Source organism: Somniosus microcephalus, chromosome 1, assembly GCF_052327205.1.
Source record: "Somniosus microcephalus isolate GS21.2 chromosome 1, FLI_Smic_1.0, whole genome shotgun sequence".
In the NCBI taxonomy this organism is placed as follows: domain Eukaryota; kingdom Metazoa; phylum Chordata; class Chondrichthyes; order Squaliformes; family Somniosidae; genus Somniosus; species Somniosus microcephalus.
In genome coordinates, this window is record NC_140987.1 from 421204761 (window position 1) to 421222402 (window position 17642).

At 45.2% G+C, this 17642-nt stretch overlaps 1 protein-coding gene across 1 annotated transcript in view; it reads left to right on the forward strand.

Annotated features, from left to right (window-relative positions):
- kdrl (kinase insert domain receptor like) overlaps positions 1 to 17642 on the forward strand; it is a 259302-nt gene that overhangs the window by 71413 nt on the left and 170247 nt on the right. Inside the window, exon 4 of the mRNA XM_085999532.1 lies at positions 12224 to 12351. Within this exon, the coding sequence (XP_085855658.1) occupies positions 12224 to 12351 (128 nt within the window). The remainder of the gene's footprint in view (positions 1 to 12223; positions 12352 to 17642) is intronic.

The window sequence follows — 17642 nt, forward strand, 5'->3', positions numbered from 1 at the left end:
CATCTGGCAATACATATAGGTCCATTTTTGGTGTTTCCTTGCCGTTATATATAATGTTCACCCTTATTTTTCCTTTGGGGTAGACTTTTTGCCCCGTGTACGTCTTCAAGACAATCTTTGTATCTCTCAAGGGTATATGCGAGAATAGCCGCTTGTAGTCCCTTCGGTTTATGACTGTTAGGGCTGATCCTGTGTCCAATTCCATTTTCACTTGGACTCCTGCTATCTTGAGCGTGACCCAGATAGTTTGGAGATCCTCCGTTTTGATCACATTATGTAGTTTCAGACAACCCAGCTCCTTGCTTCCAGAGTCTGTATCACTCTTCTGTTCATCTGAACTACTCTCCGTCACCTTATGTACCTTCTTGTACTTCTCCTGTGGAGATTTCTTGCAGCTGGTTTTCTTTCCCGACCTGCAGACTCTTGCTATGTGTCCTACTTTTCCACACTGTCTGCACACTTTGTCCTTGAACCAGCAATCATTATGGTCGTGTGTTGTTCTGCAGCAGCGATAGCACTTCACTGTTCCGTATGACATTTCATTTGTGCCATATTCTTGCGGTCTCCGTTGTATCTCTACAGTGCCCCATGCTGCTGCTTCATGTGATACTGCAATGCTGAAAGCCTTGTCCAGCGTAAGATCCTTTTCTGATAGAAGCCGTTTCTGGGTTCCTTCACTTTGAAGCCCACACACAAACTTGTCCCTTAAAGTATCTGCTAGTCCCGTTCCAAACTGGCAGTGTTTCGATAGCTTGCGCAGTTCCGTTAAATACTCAGCATTACTTTCATCTTTTCTGAAACTTAAATCTTTCTGCTATCAGCAGCGGTGTGGGGTTTAAGTGGTCCTGTAGGATTGACACTGGCCTAGAAATTCACTAGGCTTAGCGCCCCATTTGGGGCGCTGGAGGGCCTAGCGCCGGAGTTATGGCCAGTTGGCAAATTCAGTGGGGCCCTTCCGTCGGCGTTACACCGGTTGCGCTGCGCCAGCTCCGAAGACGTCATCGGTGTGCGCAGCGTCCCGGTTGCCGTGGTGACGGGCCCCAGCACCGAAATTGAGTTGCGGCCGCCTTGCCCGTGGCAGCCGCAACTAAGACTTTGGCAACCGAGTCTTGCAGGAGTTAGCGCCGGCGCATTAAGGTCGCGCGGCAGCCGGCCGCTTTCCCGCCGGCCGCCTGCCCGCACCTCCCTCCCCGGACTCCTCCACCCCCCCCCCGCGGAACAGATGCGTCTGGCCTGCAAGCCCGGCACTTGTCCGAGGTGCCGGGCTCATTTTTCTGAACATTTGAACGGCCAGCGGGCGGGTGCAGGCAGCTCCTCCTTAACTGAAGGAGGAGGCCTGCACTTCCCCAGCCTGCCGCACCGCATCGGGTGCCGCAGCGCCGGAATTGCGCCGCAATGCGGCACTCAGCGCCCATTTCGAGGCGCTGACACCCTCTAGTAGCGCCGGCAGCCATTTGGGCGCGGCGCTACTGAATTTTTGGCGCGCGCAGGGGGACTTAGCGCCGGCGCTAAATTTCCGGCGCTAAAGCCCTGGCGAACCCACAACCGAATTTCTAGGCCACTATGTTTTCAAAATCCTTTTCTACTGGCTTCTCTGGGGTTACTAGGTTTCGTAGTAAGCATTAAGTTTTTGCACCCATTGAATTCAACAATACCAGCGCTTTCTTGTCATCTGGCACTTCATTCGCCTTGCAGTATACTTCTATGCGTTCGACATATGTCGTCCAATCTTGACTTCATTGTCAAACGCTGTGATACTGCCACTCGTCGGCATTTTTGGGTGTGGTTAGACTGGCTTAAAATGGCATCTCCCGCACTTTCCTTTCTTCCCCGCTGCGGCTTATAATGGCATCTCCCACGCTTTCCTTTCTTCCCCGCTGCGGCTTAAAATGGCGTCTGCCGCGCTGCTGCCAACGCCGCTCTCGGTGGTCCTCGTGGCAAATGGCGATGCCCTGTGGGTTTCGTACGCTGCTCCTGCGCTGCTGCCAATGCCACTCTCTGCGGTCCTCGTGGCAATGGCAGCGCCTCGTGTTTTCCTGCGCGCCTCTCTCCCCCATTGACGCTGCTCGGCCCTTGAACACCGGCTGCGCTCTGCTATCTCTCGTCTCTCTCCCCGTTGACGCCGCTCGGTCCTGAACACCGGCTTCGCCCTGTGCGCTCTGCCCTCTCTCTCTCTCCCCCGTCGACACTGCTCGGCCTTTTTCTGTGCCGCTCGGTTGGCTCTAGCCGCCGCTGTCCGGGAAGGGTCTGCGCAGTACCTGTTGCCAGCCCGTTTCGCTGGACCACCGTGACTGGAAAGCCAAGCCTGGCTCTCGACAGCCTCCCCTGCGATGCTCAAATCTCCACTGGATGACTGGGCGGTTGCCTGTGGTCGATGTCCGTGCTTCTGGACTCGACCTCCTTCCACTGTTCTCCAGAAGCGAATCCCTGGGAGGTGATGCAGAGTTGCAGGTAGGTTCGAATCTGCGTCGTCGCCAATGTTATATCCGTGTATCTTAATGTTGTGTCCTTCAATAATCAGACAAAGACTGCAGGGAATGATCAACAGGTGTTTACTGAATGAGGGTTCAAACTGCAACTGACTGTACAGATCACTACTCAGGGTTTATATACAGGTGTGGTCACTGCCGGTACTACAGGATACAGGAGCTGTAAAAAGTAGTTCTCCCCCTTAAAGGTACATACATTACATGCCTTGCCTCTCTATTGATTCTAATGGTTCATTCTGGAATGGGTTTGGACAGTCTCATCTCTGGTGGTACCTGCTGGTTATAGGCCCACAATGCAATACTGAACTAATTGGCATTAAAATTGCAATCTCACTCAGCGAGGCTGCAGGATGATTTGTTGGATTATTGGAAAATGTCATACTTTTGCAGTAGGAAATGTTCCTCTGAGATTAACAAAGTTGAGGGAGCTTTACTATGCATCTAACTGCTATACTTAACCTGGGGGTGCTTAATGCTGATACTGGACGTTCCATTTCTGAGCATTAATTTCCCTTGCCTTAATCAGGACAGAAATTCAACACTTCAATTTGTTTCAATAAAATAATGAATGTCATGTGGCATTGCTCTCAGTAAGTTGGATAATAATGCTGTTTTATAATATCAGGAAATTTATATCATGAAATGCGCAATAATTTCGCCTGTTCCTTTAATGTCACAAAATATATTTGTAAAGAGGCAAATGCCTAGGTCAATTGCAGGTTAATTACTGTTGGTGAGGGAAGTTCACAGATTGGTAGATGCTTGTAAACTTCTGGCTGCAGGTCAGCAGAAACCAGCATGAAATTACTGCCTTTCTTACACTAAAGTATCAAAAGTTTAACAAAGAATGATGTCTAAAATGTGATACCTCAAGTATGATGGATGCACCAGGCCTTTGTATGGATGGATATTTTGGATCATTGTCAATATGGATAGAGAAGTGTGCAATACTATCAAAATACACTATTAATCACCATGCACGGTTTCAATGCAGACTATCCCAAGAATTGAGCGTACTTTTATCAACTCCCAAGAGGAGTTTAAAACCACTTCAATGTGTTAACATTGTTACACAATTTTAAGACCTTTTCATGCTATGCATGACCAGCTTTACTTATTCAGTACAATCCTTTCAGGTTTAATGAGCAGTTTGCATCAAACCTAAGCTAAGATTGTTATATTTTATGATACATTTATTGTGACCTTCTCAGTCTTTCCTTTAGAATAGTGAGCACCCAAATTACTGTGTACTGTATTATTCTTGTAGATGTGAGGTGATGAAAAACAGGTTCCCAGTTTTAAACAGAATCAAATACATTCCACAGTGGACAGGTTTATGTATGAAGTGCATGTGTTCACAGCTCCTTGAATTCCAAACACAGGAACAGCATAAAATAGGTCCAATATGTCATGCATTATATAGCAAAAATGGAATGGCACTGTTTAGCCTAAAATATGGTTTTGGTTCCCTATCAGCTAACTGTGTCAGACAATCAATGTTTTCAAGGGGAGACTGGATGGGCACTTGAGGGATATAAACTTGCAGGGCTGTGGGGATAGAGCAGGGAAGTGGGACTGACTGGATTGCTCTGCAGTGAGCGGGCATGGACTCAATGAGCCGAATGGCCTCATTCTGTGCCATTGACTTTAACTATGCATGAGGATGTGTAAGGTGTAAGAATACTGGAATCGATACCCTGAAATGAGTATTCATCAAGGGCGTTGATTGAATCACTAATGCCTTCACCATAACTGCTCGTCAAGAAACCGTCTGGGGTTTTCCACCCAGTCTATGCCTAGGACTCAATGACATAGGCTTGCTGAGCTGTCCTACATTGATATGTTCAGATTATATTAGCATTTACACTGCAAAGCTCCCATCAGGATCCGCACAAGCTACTGAGTGAATAGATTATCCTTTTCTTGCCAATTATCAAAAAAGAAGTCAGACCACAGTCATAAACTAACAATTAACCCTAGAATCATCATTAGCAGTAATTAAATTTAAACATTGAGTATGCAAATAATTAGTAGATATGATTCATTTTTGAAACAAAAGAGATTACAAAGGCAGTTCAGTTATGTCACAATAACTCAGCATTAACTGTTTGCTCATAATAACTTTACAGTTGAGATCAGTGCCAGAGTTTGAAATAAATTTGTGAGATTAATTTAGTATTAGCCTCCTTAGATAGCTGAAAGTTGACATTAGATAACCAGTCTATTGAATAGATTAAAGTCTATGGGGCAAAAATTGGCTCGCGCCCCTTTGGGGCGATAACTTCGACGGGGCGCTACTTTTAGCACCCTGAAAAAGTTAGTGCCACCGCGCCCGAAATTGAATGGTAGTGCCCCAAGCAGGAGGCGGGGCACTCCTGGAAGCGCTCCCCCGCCGTCTTGGGGTGCTCCCATTCAATATTGCGCCGGTGCAGCAGCGCCACGCGCATCAAGACATAGCGCCGTGGTACTGCAGGCCTCCCACCCCTGATTAAAGGGGAGGGACCTAGCGCAGCATGCGCTGGGGCCCTGCTGGACCACTGGGGAGTGGAGTGCTGGCAAAACTGCCCAGCACTCAAAGAGGAGTGCCAGGCTGCCCGATCGAGGCCAGCACCCCAGAAGAGGAGGCAAGAGGGGGCAGGTGCTGGCAGACAGCCCTAAAAAAAAAGGCCGCCTGACACCTGCCCTTTGATTTATGCTGCCCTGGCCGCAAATACACCCCCCTGACCCTGTCGGACCTAGTCTCTGGCGGTAAGTATGGGGGCGCGAGCCACGTTTGCGGCCGGGGCACTGCGCACGGTGATGACATCATCACCGGCGGTGCAGCGCCGCGGGGTGCTACTGGCTACTGCCGCCGCTAACCTCCTGCTGAATTTTGCGGGAGGCGTTAGCGGCACCGCGCCCGGGCACTAGGTACTTTGTGCCCCATTAGCGCCCCCTCGGAGTGCTAATGGGGCACAAAGCAACCAAATCTTTCCCTCTATATGCTTGTAGTTAGTAATGTTTCCAGAACTGTACAACCTCGTCCTTATGAGCCAGTGTGGATGAACTGGTTGCCTTGCTTTCCTCTGGGAGGATGAAGTTAGCCTTCTGAAACATCAGAGTGATGAACCATTGTCTGCACGTTAAAGATGCTATATAAATGCAAGTAGTTGTTGTTGTAGAGTATCTATCTGTTTCTCCTGGATCCTCTGCTCCTGGATAAATTCACCTTCCGCACCACCAGCTGCATCTGGACTAGCTGGCTTAAATCTTGCCTCCCTTGACCTCAAGGTAGCTGGTACACGTAAATGACACACTTGTATCTGGCTAGTATCACTGTACAATCTTAACTTTTGTAACCTTTCGCTCTCGCTCTCGCTCTCACTCTCTCTCTCGCTCTCTCTCAAGGATGGACTTTTCAATTTTATGCTTTCTATAATACAGTAGACAAAGAACTCCTACACCTTCTACTACAAAGACTGCGACAGAACTAGAACTAAACTAAGAACTGATGACTGAGACTTCATTGTCAAAAAAATCATCTTGTATGTCTTTAATTTCCGAAGAGACCTCCCCAATTCTACAGATCAATCTGAGGGACGCGTGTTAAAAGATTTCGGCTCTTCTGGTGTCAGTCAGCTCACACAGCCCTGTTGGTAGCCTTGATGACCTCCAAGTCGATGAAACACCAGCACCTAGACATGCCTGGTCACTTGTTTACCCCATAGTTTCAGATCTTTTCTTACAAAAGGGTCATGCACAGTTTCTAGATACCTTTATGCTCCCCTTAACAAGCACAACCTATGGACATGATGGCTTGTTTTCTATATCTGGTAAGGAATATTTTGTTTTTATAAATCTTCATGCTTAAATTAGCATTGGCCCTTTCCTTTCCTAGCATTTTGACTGCTCACTCCATTTTGAGGACACATTTAAGGCAATTCTTCAGGCATTTCTCCTACAAGGACAGTCAGAGTCAAGAATTTATTTTTTTGCAGTATAGCTGAAGGTTTTTTTTCTCAATCTGGCACTCATCAAGGTGTAGAATGTGAATGCTGGAGAGTGGAATAGGTTAGTGTTAAATTAAGGGCAATTTGGTACAGTAGACTCATGAAAGAAAAAGAAAAGAAAGACTTGCATTTATATAGCACGTTTCACGATCCCAGATTGCCCCATAGCACTTCACTGTTGTAATGTAGGAAACGCAACAGCCAATTTGCACACAGCAAGCTTCCACAACAGCAATGTGATACTGACTAGATAATCTGTCTTTTAGCTGTTGGTTGAGCGATAAATATTGGCCTCCCCTACTTTTCTTCTAAATAGTGCCATGGGATCTTTAAAGTCCACTTGAGAGGGCAGATGGGGCCTCAGCTTAACATTTTATCTGAAGGACAGCACCTCCAACAGTGCAGAATTCCCTCATTACTGCATTGGTGTATCAACCTAGATTTTATGCTCAAGTCCCCAGAGTGGGATTATGAACCCACAACCGTCTGACTCAGAGGCGAGAATGCTACCACAGAGCCCACCAAGACCAGGATTTGGACAGACCAAATCATTTCACATAGGGTTTTTTCAACCAGCAGATAGAGCAGACACTTACCCCAGCAGACTGAGGTGCATTTGAACCCAAGTCCCAGATTTGAAAGGCAATTGCACCACTCAGTTATGCTTGCCTTCTTTCACCACATGCTCTAGCCAAATCCAAAAATATCAGAGCAACGTTGAATTCTAAACAATCCGAACAGATCCAAAATGAACCAGTTTACATTGATCCAGTTTCAGTAATGATTTGAGAGCGCTACCATATTAGTAACTGTAATAAGCTGATTCTGTACTCTCCTATGATTATCCTGCCAAATATATTTCTGTAGCAATGTAAGTTGAGCCTAAAATCATGGTATAGAGCAACTGCATCACACTTGATTTATCTGCTCAGCCTCCACTAAGATATACAAAATAAATGATTCCGTGATGGAGTAATGTTATGATAGCACCAGTATAAAAGCTCAAACAACACAGTACTCCAGAATCCAATATACAAGACCACACAGATTGAAACTGCCCTCTTTATTTACCAGGGAAAGCTTAAGTCTTTAGGCTGATAGACTTGAAATGTTACATTGACATTACAAGCATGTGGTTGGGTGAAAGGGGTTGCATGAAATGGATAGTTATCGCTGAAACTCAGAAGACCGCTGTACACATTCTATGCCACGAATGAGCCACAAGCATTTGGAATTTGACTTCAGTATCAAAGACAAGAGTTTCTTATCAAAATCAATCAGAATTGCTGAAAAGATTCTCTCCACCTATCTGAAACTGAATCCAATGCCCTAAATGCTCAACGCTGATCCAAGTGTTATATGTTTAGCACATGCAAGTTGCTTTTGCTGTTTATCCGCTGTTTTCTTCTGCCTCCTGACTCGAATATGACTTGAATTCCACCTGTGACATATCCAATGCACGTACTAGGCTAGTGTGAGGTCAGGTTTATTAAATAATATCAACTCTTTTTCAGTCGACGTTTCAATGTTAAATTCAGAAATTGTTTTTGAATGAAAAATGCTTACATTAGTATGGGCGAAAATAAGGAGTAAGAATAAAGAAAGTTAAACAAGGTAAAAGAGAGGAAAAAAGAACCAAGTGGGGTAAGTGTTCATCTTTAACCCGCTTGGCCTGTAAAACGCTGTGCCGGGAGCACTAGATTGACTTTATGATGCCATAGTGGAGGGGATCCCCTAACAGATGATAAAAATTGGCTGGTAATTGAGAGTCCCCAAATGTTATTCTTTCATATATGGTGCAGGAATGCACAGGAATGAAGACAAGTACAATACAAATCACAAAAGAAACATTATGTAGTTTTGTTCACCAAGAAAACAGCAACAGCTTGCATTTATATAGCACCTTTAGCATAGTAATACGTCACAAGGTGCTTCACATGAGCATTATCAAACAAAATTTCACACCGAGCCACATAAGGACATATTTGGACAGGAAAGAGGTAGTTTTTTAGGAGTGTCTTAAAGGAGGAGAGGGAGATAGCGAGGCGGAGAGGTTTTGGGGAGGGAATTCCAAAGCTTAGGGCCTCGGCAGCTGGGAAAGGAGGAAAGGAAAGGAGAGGATACAAATCTAAAAATAAACAATAGCAGGCTGTACTATGATGGCATCTCATTTTACAAGATTTTGTCATGAAAAATCTGATGTGTAACCAAGAACATGGATAACTAGAATGTGGGAAATGGAGGTTTCATTGAAAAACAAGAGGAGTATTTCATTATTTTGTCACCAAGTCAAAGTGATTATATCTTAACAATTATTCCTCTTTGCCTTCCTACTATTTCCCACCTATGTACCATCCCCATTTGAGACTTCAGACAGTTCGGGAGTTTCCAAGCCTTTCTCAGCACTGCTCTGGCACAAGCCTGGAAATTCCAGAAGTGAGGGATTAAGGAAAAGAATCTGTATCCCATAATGGCACAATATATTGTGATTCCATCATACTGTAGCACCCCATGTATAAATTCAATGTTGCTCTTGGCAGGCTAGAAAAATAAATAAATACATTTATGAACACACAACTTTCTTCACACATGTTTCTAATTAAATATAAAAATAGAATGGCCATTCCTATTTTTAGTTCCCTGTAAGAAAACAAATTCTCAAAACAAGTGCCAAGTAAGAGCATAACCTCTCAAAGTCATTTAACGTGCCTGTGGTTTTTCTGTGAATTAAGATGTGCGTCACTGAATCCATTGGACATCAGGCTACATTCAGCTGTTGTCTTCTGAACAATACATCTGTTTTCTCTGGTAACAAGTCATGTGATAGTGGCTTTGCTTAAAGTAACCATTGCTCACCAATCAACCATGGGTACTAAGGAGGAATCAAAATATTCTTTATTCCACCACAAACCAGTTGAATTGGAATAAACCACCTTTGCTGAATTCACCATCCTTTTCACTACAGTTTTTCAGTCGAAGGCATAACACATACCTCACATGTGAATGTTTAAATTGTATAATACCATTAAAGACCAGCGGCATTATCGTGTGGGTGAAGGGGCCCCTTAAAGATTTTAAATGGCTATTTTTTTGTGAATATGGGGTTTGCCATCCATCCGCCCCATCATGGATTTTCGTACTTGAAAGCAAAGGAGATCAAGGAAGATAGAAACATAGACACATAGAAGATAGAAGCAGGAGCAGGCCATTCGGCCCCTCGAGCCCGCTCCGCCATTTAATGAGATCATGGCTGATCATCCAAATTCAGCACCCTGTCCCTGCTTTCTCCCCATATCCTTTGATCCCTTTAGCCTCAAGAAATATATCTAACTCCTTCTTGGATATATTTAATGAATTGGCCACAACTGCCCTGTGTGGCAGAGAATTCCACAGGTTCACCACTCTCTGGGTGAAGAAATTCCTCCTCATCTCAGTCCTAAATGGCTTACCCCTTACCCTTAGACTGTGACCCCTGGTTCTGGACTCCCCTGCCATCGGGAACATCCTTCCTGCATCTAGTCTGTCTAGTCCTGTTAGAATTTTATGTTTCAATGAAATCCCCTCTCATTCTTCTAAACTCTAGCGAATATAAGCCTAATCGACCCAATCTCTCCTCATACGTCATTCCTGCCATCCCAGGTATCAGTCTGGTGAATCTTCGCTGCACTCTCTCCATGGCAAGAAGATATGCTATGGAGATGAGTTGAGACTAGAAGTGGACTTCCCACACATGCTGGTATGCCACCAACCATAGCTGCAGGCCATGGCACATCTCCCTGTCAATGACTGAGGGGAACTGCATGCGCAGTTCAGCACATAGACTGTAGCAGAACTGTGCCATCTGCTGTAAAGAGATCTGAAGCCAAATTTCACTGTAAGGACGACATTGCCAGTGGCAGCCAACAGTCTCCCTCAACTGTCATGCCTCTGCCTCCTTTCAAGATAGCTACAGATGTATCAAACATGTGACTGGTGCATTGTTTGGCAGGGTCAGTACTTACAGCTCCTTTCCCACCAAATAGAAATAGTAGTATGACACAGTTGATCACACTGCTGCATTTCAGAAACTGCAGGAACCATCATTGATGGCATCCATGTAGCTGTCATGAAGTCTTTCCCATGTCAGTAACTGAACATGGTGCAATGGTGTGCTGCATAATTTGTTGTGTTAAACACCGTTAAGATTTCAGTACAACAGTTCCAAATGTAACTTGTATCCTATATGTGTGTGCTGCTGTATGGCCATGAACTGTGATGAGGCTGTCCAAACTCAGTTCACAAAGAGCCATTAGAGTGAATAGAGAGGAGAGGCTTTCATTTCAGGATACTGGGATGCAATTATACCCAAGTTATGCCCACTGTGCTAAACATTCAAAGGATGCGAGGTTGAATGACAGCTTTGAAGGGTTGAGCAGTAAAAGAGTAACCGGTTTTGTGGTGTGCATACTTGGGTTAGATACTTAATATAGGTATCTGCTGGATAGAATTATATCGGCACCTTTCCTCAGGTCTGTCATGTTTGCAGCCAGATCCACTTGGCGTTATAAAGAGCAATCACCCTTTCAACTACTTCCTGCTAGGTGTTTCAGGTGATTCAGGTGATTCTTCCCTGGGAAGGTGCTCTTAAGTGTCTAGCAGGTCAACCCTTCTTTGTCTTGCTTCAAGCACCAACACTTCAAAGACCCCATCAGCAAATATTTTCCATTCATGAGAAAAAGTAAATCTTCTCCTCAGTTCATATAAAATGGAATTTAATTCACAGGGTTTAATGACTTGGATTTCAGAACTGTTTTTTATTATTTAATCAATGTGTTTTAGTTGTTATGAAGGGAAATCTTAAATATGATTTTTGCTGCAGTTGTCTCATAACTGTCTTTGCAACCTACTGAGATTGCTTCAGAATAAAATCCATTTGTTCTATAAATTTCAGACCTGCACAAATTCTGCTTTTCAGTGCAAAATGCAAACAAATGGTGCTGATTCCAGACACCCAGCAGGGAAGCCGCATTCAAAGGAAGTGCAAGTAGAAGATAGAGCTACAACACTGTAACCCCAATCCTCTAATTCATGTTCCCTGCAAGCACAACCCGCCGTTAGAAACGCGGGATGATGCAATTAGTCCGATGGTTTAAAGTAATTCAAAGACTCTGAACACTCAGCATCATTACAATGCAAAATGCGTTCGTTCACCATGTATGCAGCCTTGTGATTTGTTGTACTTAATGTAGGTGAAGTTGTGCTCTCACTTTCTGTGCCCTTTCTATCAAACTCTATGGTCTGCCAGCTTCAATTCCATTTTTAAATCCAAAGCTATAGTTTCATTAGTAAATTCACTGTGGGAGGCAGAAAAAGAAAATCGATGGGCAATTTAAATCACCACAGCAGCAAAGGGGCCAGATCGGAAACTCTAGTGTGAGCAGCCTTGAAAAGTGTTTCAGGCTATGTCCTGGCCATTGTTCCCACCCTGGGAGCTTACATTACAGAGCTTCTACCCCATGCGGTAAGGTGATAGTTCATCCAATACATCCTGCATGTGATTAGAGGGATCAGATCGGAAATTTAAAACCTGCAAGGGAGATTCAGCATTTAAGGGGTTAAAATCCTCTTTCAGAAAACAATGACAATATTGACCACACTTGTGCTGGAATCTTTTAGGAAACATCTGTGTCTTTAAAGTATTATAAATTATTGCCTAGTGTAAAACTAACAGTGTGATTTGTCTGTGTGCTTTTCTTTAAAAAAAAGATCATCAAAGTCCATTTGTGCAGCCCTATCCAGCACATCCTAAACTGATAAAATGGAATGGAAGCAGTCAGGTTGTGGTGATCCCCTGCCGAGTCACAGCGCCAAACCTACAGGTCACCCTGATGACGGTAAGAGACTTAAAATAAATGTTTTTGTAACTGCTTCAGATCTGCAACAAACAAGTTATATAACATAAAGGGGGAGAAATTCAGTTGTTAGCGCCACCGATTAACGCCTAAAGAGACCGAGAAGTGGGGTGCTAGCCAATTTCCGGGCGGGCGCGAGGCGCCTCGCCCCATATTGAGCATGCATTTAGCGCCGGCGCTAAATCTTAGCGCCCGCTCATGGGCGCAGGCTGATTATGACGTAATTTGAGTGTGCAATGCCTTGTGGGTGCCCCGGACCAGAAATTCAGTGGCGCCCCCCTCCGTAGCGCCTGGCGCTAATAGTGACAGCTTACCTGGACGCTCCTCCAGCCCGAGTCGCTCTCGGGCTGGAGGAGCGTTATTTAAAGGGGACTGGTGTGGTTTAAAAGCGGCAGCCATTTTTGGAGCACAACTTCCTCGAGAGCTACAAAGAATTGCTGAGCTGCACACTGAGAGCCATTTGACCACTGAGCCAGTGCAGGCAGACGATCTTCAGCCTTCTGACCATCACCTTGCTGTTGGTGAGCCTTGACAACGGGGAACCTTCCTGTGGGCACTTATTATGGGGGCTGCATTGGAGGGGAACGTCCTGCTGCTGAATCATCTGGAAAGGGCACTGAGATGCTGGGAGAGGGGGGCGGGCATGGCCAGACGGAGGAGGGCCAACAGACGTCGCCACAGCAGACCTTACGCTGGCAGGGTTTTCCGACAGCAGTTTTCCTACATGAACATGCCGGAGGAGCAGTGTGTCAGAAGGCTGCAATTTAGAAAGGAGGTGGTGACTGAGCTGTGCCAGCTGCTTCAGCCAGATCTGCAGCCTCAGATAAGGTGCAGGACATCTCTGTTGGTGGCTGAGAAGATGCCTGCTGGCCTGAACTTCTACGCGAGCGGCTCTTCTCAGGCTGCGCGTCAGAGGCTGATCAGAAGTAGCTTCTAGGCCCCTCTCACGGAATGCTTGCTGCCATTCCAAGAACAGGAATGGAACCGGTCTGATATCCCCAAGCCTGTGAAGGGCAAGATGCATGTAAATAGAAGGCATTGCCATTGTAAATGAAGAAAGTGTTTCATTACACAAAATGTGGTTCCTTCAAACATGAGAAAGCTATGGCAACAGAAAGCAAAACTAATACACTGACACATAACTGCATCTCACACCCGGGAGACTGTCCAAAACATAAATCACATTCCGACCATCTTCCTTGGCCTTGATTCCACTGCACCAACCAAAGCATCCAATGCCCCATCAGTGAGGCGTTCCGCCCTCTGCCTCACCCTTTCCATGTCCTGCTAGGCTGGTGCGCCACAGGTAGGCTCCCACCACTTTGAAGGCCTACAAGGCAGTGAGTGTGTCTGGTGATGCCAATTGACCTGCCCCTTTAAGAGCTGGCCGGCGCCAGTGTGTCTCAGGGAAAGTGATTATTGACAGCACCCTCGCTGCGCCCCGCCGCCGCGAAATTGGGTTGCGCCGCCGGGTTAGCGCCTTAAGAGTAGCGTGCAGCGCCTGATTTAGCGCTGCAATCACCTTTAGGGGTGCTGCAACCCAATATTGCACTAGGTGGCGCTAAATTGCGCCTGGCACTAAACTTTGCGCATCGCCAGGACTAGCGCCCCAAACGCGGCTATATCGAATTTCTAGGCCAAAGTGTCCTTCCAAGAAATGCTAAGTAAAAACAGAAAAGGCTGGAAATATAAAGTAGGTCTGCCAGCATCTAAAAAAGAGAAAAGTAGGATAACATTTAACGTGTCGACCAAATCGTTATCTGCCTTTTCTCCTTTCAGATCCAGACTGACCTACTGCGTCATTTTGGCATTTTCTGATTTTATTCCAGATTTCCACAACTAGTGGGGTTTTTTTATCTCCAAGAAATGTTCATTTTTTCACCACCAAGTGTTAGTAGGCACGTGCTCTTGCTTTGTGATTACCCTCTGAATGTTATCCACTGGTATATAACAAGCTGTTAGAAATAGTAGCATTCTGATAACTTGGTGGGGAAATGTTCCTGAGGAGCAGAAAGGTTCCGTGGTTCAATCCTTGGTCTTTACTAACTTAACTGATCTCAGTCTTGGCGGTGTAAGTGGTGCTACAATCAGGCATGCCAACTCTCCTAAGTCTGGCAGGAGTTTTAGGCAGAAAATTGTAATTTCATACATGTATTAACTTTGCCTAAGATTTCTCTTGGTTTGTTTGCCTGAAGAGTGGGAGAAAGCAAGAAGTTGTTCTGGAAGCAGGAGCCACCATTCTCTTCTTCTTAGGCAGTCCCTCGGAACCGAGGATGACTTGCTTCCACACTAAAATTGAGTTCTCAGGTGACTGATTAGTGCAATGCGGGACCTACAGTCTCTGTCACAGGTGGGGCAGTCGGTGGTTGAAGGGGCGGGTGGGTGGGGTGCTTGGATTGACGTGCGCTCCTTGCGCTGCCTGCGCTTGGCTTCCGCTTGTTCCGGCGAAGAGACTCGAGGTGTTCGGCGCCTTCCCGGATGCTTCCCCTCCACTTTGTGCGGTCTTGGGCCAGGGATTCCCAGGCGTCAGTGGGGATGTTGCACTTTTTCAAGGAGGCTTTAAGTGTGTCCTTGAAGCGTTTCCTCTGCCCACCTGGGGCTCTCTTGCCGTGTCGGAGCTCCGGGTAGAGCGCTTGTTTTGGGAGACTCGTATCGGGCATGCGGACGATGTGGCCCGTCCATCGGAGCTGATTGAGCATGGTCAAAGCTTCGATGCTGGGGATATTGGCCTGAGCGAGAACACTGACGTTGGTGCGCCTATCCTGCCAATGGATTTGCAGGATCTTGCAGATGGTGTTGGTGGTACCTCTCCAGTGATTTGAGGTGCCTGCTGTACATGGTCCATGTCTCTGAAGCATACAGGAGGGCGGGTATCACTACTGCTCTGTAGACCATGAGCTTGTTGCTGGGTTTGAGGTCCTGGTCTTCAAACACTCTCTTCCTCAGGCGACAAAAGGCGGTGTTGGACTTGGTCATCGACGTCTGCCTTTGTTGACAGTAGGCTCCCGAGGTATGGAAAGTGGTCCACGTTGTCCAAGGCCTCGTCGTGGATTTTGATAATCGGGGGGAAGTACTGTGTGGCGGGGGCAGGTTGGTAGAGGACCTTTGTCTTACGGATGTTTAGTGTAAGGCCCATGCTCTCGTACACTTCAGTGAAGGTGTTGATGATGGTTTGGAGTTCGACCTCAGAGTGTGCGCAGACACAAGTGTCGTCTGCAAACTATAATTCGATGACAGAGGATGGGACGACCTTGGTAATAGCAGCTCCAACTGCTACCCAGTTACCCCAGCTGGAAAGTGTTAGTTGAGAACAGGATTGGGTTTAGTTGTAATGCCTTCCACAGACAAATAGTCTATCAACACTCACTGTCTAGGCTCACAGTAATAGCAAGAGCCTTCTATTAAATGTTTGGCCCTATGGTTTTAATGGGGAACATTCACTACCACTATGAATGGTGGGATACTTCTGCTTCCATGGCTGTATTTTGCCTCATCTTGTTCTAGAGCAAGAGAAAGCACTTACAAATCCCTCAGCCAGGTAAGTTGTGAAGAGAGGAAGAGAAATACAAAAAAGGGAGACAAAGAAAGAAAACAGAAAGACATACTGAGAAAAGAGGGTCAGAAAAAGGAGAGATACATAAATATCATATAGGCATCCTCTGTAGTCCACGTTATAGATACAGCCTGATACTTCAATTCATGTTTATACTTTTATCACAGGTACGCAGCTAATGACTAAAAAATATATACCTAGGATTGGTCCAGTATTGACAGCTGTGGCTACAGTCAGCCTCAGCACCCTTGACTAGAGAGGGGAACAAACAGCTAGGGTTCCCACTTCAACTGCTACCCAGTTACCCCAGCTGGAAAATGTTAGTTGAGAACAGGATTGGGTTTAGTTGTAATGCCTTCCGCAGACAAAATTTCTTTTTTCAAAAATATATACTTTATTCATAAAAATTTGTTGAGAAACATGACAATACAGTCCACATCACGTACAATACAATTTAACTGTGGTACATGGCACTCAATTTACAGAGACACATTACAAAGCATTTTCATTACACATTTTATAAGTCATACAGCCTGAGGGGTCAAGATACGTTCCAACACTTGTCACACAGGCAAATAGTCTATCAACACTCACTGTCTAGGCTCATGCACAAGGAAGTGGTGGACGGCTGATGCCCATGATACTGTACCCCAGCACGTCATCACCTTTAGGACAGGAGGAGAGGAAGTGGAGGCAAAGGAGAAAAATAGCAATACAATGCAAAGTTTGCATTGGGGAAAAGTAGGTTCTCTAAGTTGATAAAAGATCTGATTTTATTAATTTATTATATACATAAATTAGTTGTTAATTCTGATTTACATGGAAACAGACTGGTAGAGACCATTGCAGTTCCTACGCCCAGTCTGAACATTTGAAAAATGACATGCACCACTATATCTGTCATACTGCTCAATCATTACTGCTTAATCCCTTACTCTGCCAAATATCTATCCAGTTTTTCTTGACTTTGCCAACATTCTTCACCTCCAGTGCCTCCTGAGACAGGCAGACTGTTCCATATATCCACCATCCTCTGAGTATAGCAGTTAAATTTAAATAGTCTGTTCACTTTCCCTCTTCTGAACTTTAATTCAAGCCTCTGACTGTAGAGTTTATGATTATAGAAAACATATTATTAGCATTCAAGCTATCTGTGATCCATAGATTCTTCGATACATCGATAAGGTCTTCCTTGAGCCTTTTTCTCTCCAGTATAACATTTTCCATTTCTGTAGCTTCTCTTCAAAACCTAAGTCAAAATATCAATTCAGTTGCCTTTCAATGTGCCCTCTCCAATGACCAGGTCTTTCTACAATGATACAGTGATCAGTATAGTACTCCAGGAGAGGATAGACTAGTATTTTATACAAGAATTCTGCATTGTCAGAGGGGCAACTTTTGTTTGAAACATTAGCCTGAAGCCCCAACAACCTGTTCAGATGGACATAAAAGATCTCATGGATCTTTTCCAAGAAAAACGGGCAATTCTCCTGATACCTTTGTTAACATTCATCCCTCAACCAACACCACCAAAAGAGATTAGCTACTGTTTGTGGGATCCTGCTGTGCACTCATTGGCTGCTCCATTTGCCTACAAAATAAAAGTATGTCCTGAGGATGTGAAAAGTACGATATAAATTCAAGTCTATATTGTGCTTGCACTTTTTACTACTGCTGCACACAGTGTGATATGTTCAGTGAACTATCATCGAGCAACCCC